We start from the raw sequence: 5011 nt of genomic DNA on the forward strand, positions 1-5011 counted from the left end.
ATAGAGTCATAGAGTTTGACAGCAAGGAACGAGGCCCTTCGGTCCATCGAGTCTGTGCCGGCCCTCAGACACCTATCTATTCTGAATCCATTTTCCAGCGCTTGGTGCTGTGCCTTGCTGCAAAAAGACATCCCACCAGCAGCTACCCTCCCGTCGGAACTTCTGAGGTGAGTGGCTGTTCTAACATGGTTCATCTTTCTATTCTCTTTGCCACGCGTACTGTCATCCTGCAGATCAAAGTCTGGCTCCGAAGAGAATCTGTGTGGTGTGACTGCTGAATGATTCACAATTTCGAAGGTGCTGGTGCCACAGTCAGGAGTTTGTCCTTGAAACATTCCCTGGGTTAGTGTGTACGGAGCGGGTGGATGAGAGTTAATTACAAAGCAAAATCCTCACCCCGCCCAACCTTTTGGACACGAAGGGGCAATTTAGCACCTCCAATTCACCTGGCAACACATCATGAGTCAAGAATTTGTAAATCTGCCTCTGCCCACCGACAGGAAGTGTTCAATTCTTGGTGCAGTTTTCCTGAAGTTTCTGATCATCCTGCGTGAAAAATTGAAAGTTTTAAACTTTGGGTATAAGAGAAATTACCCTACCACAGGATTAAATAGAGAAAATAAAGACCTGAACCAGAAAGCTAAAGACAGACTCTGAGTATTTATTTGTTTCTCCTCTCCCCTTTGCTCTTTTTATTTTCAAGCCTTCCATGATCTTAGGCCATAAGACACAGCAGTAGAAGTAGACCATTCGGCCCATCAATCGGCTCCGCCATTCATTGAGCTCATGACCGATTTGATGTGATAATCCTCAACTCCACTTTCCCGCCTGATCCCCATAACCCTCGATTCCCTCACTGATTAAAAATCTGTCTCAGCCGTGAACACACTTAGCGGCCCAGCCTCTACAGCTCTCTGCGATAAAGAATTCCACAGATTCACTCCCCTCTGAGAGAAGAAATTCCTCCTCATCTCTGTCTGAAATGGGCGACCCCCTCACTCTGAGATTCTGCCCTCTGGTCCTAGACTCTCCCACATGGGAAAACAACCTCTCAGCATCGACCCTGTCAAACCCCCTGAGAATCCGATACGTCTCAATAAGGTCGCCTCTCATTCGTCTAAACTCCAATGAGCACAGGCCCAACCTACTCAACCTCTCCTCATAAGAAAATCCCTCCATAGCTGGGGCCAACCTAGTAAACCTTCTGTAAACTGCCGCTTATGTCAGTCTATCTTTCCTTAGATAAGGGGACCAAAACTGTTTGTAGGATCCCAGGTGTTGTCAAACTAGTGCCTTGTATACTTTGAGCAGGACTTCCCTATTTTTAGACTCCATTCCCTTTGAAATAAAGACCAATATTCCATTTGCCGTCCCAATTATGATGAGCTTGCATAATAGCTTTGTATGATTTATGTACCCTCTGTGCTGCAGCTTTCTGCAGTCTCTCTCCATTTAATAATATTCAGCGCCGTTATTCTTCGACCAAAGTGCGTAGCTTCACATTTTCCGACATTATATTCCATCTGCCAAGTTTCTGTCCACTCACCTACCTGTCTATATTCGTCTGTCGATTCTTTAGTGACAACCCCACCACTCGCCTTCCCACTGATGTTTGTGTCATCTGCCAACTTGGCGACAGTGCATTCTTTCACCTTTTTATTCTTCACTTGAAGCTGCCCGGGAGAATCAGTCGCAGGAAATGAGAACAGCTCACCTCCCGAAGGCACTGGCTCCTTCTTGGGTGTGTTAGTGACCTGGGACCTAGCACAGTGATTCGCACGGTTGCTTCACAGCGCCAGGGTCCCCGGGTTCGATTCTGCATGTTCTCCCCGTGTCTGCGTGAGTTTCCTCCGGGCGCTCCGGGTTCCTCCCACGAGTCCCGAAAGACGTGCTTGTTGGGTGAATTGGACATTCTGAAATCTCCCTCAGTGTACCCGAACAGGCGCCGGAGTGTGGCGACTAGGGGCAAATCAATCCAGGTCTTTGCAGCTCAGTGCTAGGGGAATGAATGTAGAATGAGTAACAGGTGAGGTTTGGCGGAATGTTAAAACAAACACAGAAATTAGGAGCAGGAAGAGGCCATTCGGCCCTTCCAGCCTGCTCCGCCATTGACTGATCGTCAATCCTGATGCCATATTCCCGCTTTCTTCCCATAACCCTCTCTGCCATTAAAATCTAAAAACAAATCTACCTCTTTTCTGAATATATTCAGTGACTCGGCCTCCATAGCCTCCTGTGGAGGAGAATTCCACAGTTTCACCACCTTCTGAGTGAAGACGTTTCTCCTCATCTCAGTCCTGAATGGTCCTAAAGGGGAGTGTGTCCCCTGGATTCCCAAAGCAAGGAAAACATCCTCCCTTTATCTAGCCTGTCCAGTCCTGTTAAAATTTTATACGCTTCAATCAGATCTCCCCGCATCCTTCTGAACTCGAGTGGACACAGGCCCACACGAACCAATCTCTCCTCATAGTACCCTCCCGTTTTTGGGTGAAGGTGGCTACAGAAAATGAAAAGGCGAAAAAGGAGGGTGGGGGCCGGTGAGGTGCAAAGATGGACAATATCAGGGAATCTGAAACTCCCCTGGTCAATGGCCAAAGGCAATGCTCTTTGTCAGGGCAAAATCTAAAAGGAATTGGGCAGGAGAATGGGGCTGATTGGATGGGACTTTCTAATGCGCCACCATAAACATAATGGGCCGAGTGCCATCATTCAGCCATTATAAAACGTTGTGTTTTATTTAAAGGGCGACGATTGAAGGCTGATGTGCAAGGGACTATGGAAGCCAAGGCTGTGGACAATGGTAGCTTCTTCAACAGCAGTTCCTTGGTGAACTTTCCCGACACTGATCTACTCCAACAGTACAAATCTTTCTTCATCCTGCTGTACTGCTCCCTGGTGGCCGTGGCCTGCGTGGGCAACATCTTCCTGATTGGCTGCATCGCGTTGGACAAGAAGCTCCACAACGCCACCAACTTCTTCATCGGCAACCTCTCGGTCGCCGACCTCCTCATGTGTCTGACCTGCGCCCCCCTCACCCTGTCCTACGCCCTGGAGTTGCGCGGCTGGCTCTTCGGCAAGTTCATGTGCCACTTTGTCTCGCTCATGCAGTCCGCCACGGTCTACGTCTCGGTCCTCTCGTTGACGGCCATTGCGGTCGACCGGTACATCGTAGTGGCCTATCCCATCCACCAAAGAATAACCTTCTATTGGTTTGGCCTCATCATAGCTGCCATATGGGTGGTATCTCTTGCCCTGGCATGCCCTGCCACCATTCAAACACGGTACCAGGAGCTCAACGTGGTTGATTTTAAAGCTTGCGGGGAGTCATGGCCGAGCTTGGAGGCGCAGAGGTTGGCATATTCCTGCGTCATCCTCCTGTTGTCCTACATGCTCCCATTATGTGCCGTGACCATCTCCTACTGTGCCATCACCGCCCATCTCAAGAAGAGAAACTCGGTCGGGAGGAATCATGGCAAGTGGAGCAAAGATAAAAGGAAGACCTTCGTCCTCCTCGTCATCTCTGTGGTGGTCTTCGCCATCTGCTGGCTGCCCCTGCAGATCCTGAACTTGATCATCGACGTGGACATCGATCTGAGCATCCTCAACTATAGATATATCAAGGTCCTCCACCTGTCCTGCCACTGGGTGGCGATGAGCTCCTCATGCTATAACCCTTTCATCTACGCCTCGCTCCACCAGAAGTTCCACCTCCACCTCGAAGGGTACGTCCGCCATCGGAAGAGGAACAGCAGCTTCCTGTCCAGTGTCTCATCCCCGCTACACGTTCCTGCCGCTGAGATGGGCAACCAGCCTTGTAGCCCATGAACCTGGGGCTTGGGGGGGGGGTCGCCACGTGTTGAATATTAGCATTGCCATTGGGCACAGAATCGTTCATTGTTGCACACTATGGTACCCCCAAGACCTGTCCTGGAACTAAGTCACATTAACCACAAAAACCCCGCATTGGATCCCTGCCCTCTACTGATCTGTGCTGGGAGAGCGATGAGAGCAACAATTCTGGGCTACAAAACAAAAGAATTATTCTCACTCCCAAGCACCGGCCCACCAGATGGTGCAAAGGGTTCAGATACTGAGCCAAACAGAAAATGGAATTTGGCGGTGACGCCCGCCATGCTCGTGTGCATGAGGAATGTGGGATTGAGGGTGAGGGAATGGACAACATTTCTAGGGAACGGTACTCCTGATGACTCAGCATGTTCAGGCGAGAAGGGGAAAATATTGGGAGGGTAGCAGAAGGGGCAATGCAGAGTATTGAAAATTGCATTTTGTCCACTTAAGGCGATCATGCAAACACATACCAGCAGAGGGAGTCTAGTCGGAAATAAAGGGGATCCATCTTTTAACAGCACGTGCAGCTCTGATTCTGAATGTTTCCAACTGAATATTGCTATTCTCCCCAAGAACCGCAAAGGCCACAGAGTCAGATGAGTCAAAATATGTTGATAACGGCTCAAGGTTCCTCATTGCCTCATCGAGGGTGGAAACACTCAGAATGGAACCTGAGTGTATGGAGTCACATGTCGGCCAGACCAGGTAAAGGTGGCAGATTTCCTTCCCTAAAGGAGCATTAGTGAACCAGATGGGTTTAAATTATTTTAATTTCCGGAAATTGGAATTAAAAAGTCAGCCTCAGTAATGGTGACCATTATTTAAACTACAGAATCATTGTGTTACCCCCTCATCTGCTTCACTAATGTCCCCCTTTAGGGAAGGAAATCTGCCGTCCTTACCCGGCCTGGCCTACACGTGACTCCAGACCCCGCAGCAAATGGGATTGACTCTTAACTGCCCCTCTGAGATTGCCGAGCGAGACGCTCAGTGGTACCAAGCTGCTACAGAGAATTATGGGTCTAGGGTATGGGGGGATTGCTGGAATATGGCATTGAGATGGAGGATCAGATAGAGGATAGACAGTCAGCCAAGATCATATTGACAGATGGAGCAGGCTCCAAGAGACTAATCCCGCTCCTATTTTCTACGTTTCGATGTT

General features: G+C 49.3%; 1 protein-coding gene across 1 annotated transcript; it reads left to right on the plus strand.

Annotated features, from left to right (window-relative positions):
* Positions 1–2760: 2760 nt before the first annotated feature.
* Positions 2761–3825, plus strand: LOC140402240 (prolactin-releasing peptide receptor-like). The gene has a single exon (XM_072489869.1). It carries the CDS (start codon positions 2776–2778, stop codon positions 3823–3825), a length of 1050 nt encoding a protein of 349 aa, XP_072345970.1. The 5' UTR covers positions 2761–2775.
* The last annotated feature ends 1186 nt before the right edge of the window (positions 3826–5011 follow it).

This window comes from Scyliorhinus torazame, chromosome 25 (genome assembly GCF_047496885.1).
Source record: "Scyliorhinus torazame isolate Kashiwa2021f chromosome 25, sScyTor2.1, whole genome shotgun sequence".
Lineage (NCBI taxonomy): Eukaryota > Metazoa > Chordata > Chondrichthyes > Carcharhiniformes > Scyliorhinidae > Scyliorhinus > Scyliorhinus torazame.

What these genes read in the sequence shown, in the direction of transcription:
- LOC140402240 (XM_072489869.1), top strand. Translation starts at nt 2,776, where the DNA reads ATGGAAGCCAAGGCTGTGGACAATGGTAGCTTCTTCAACAGCAGTTCC.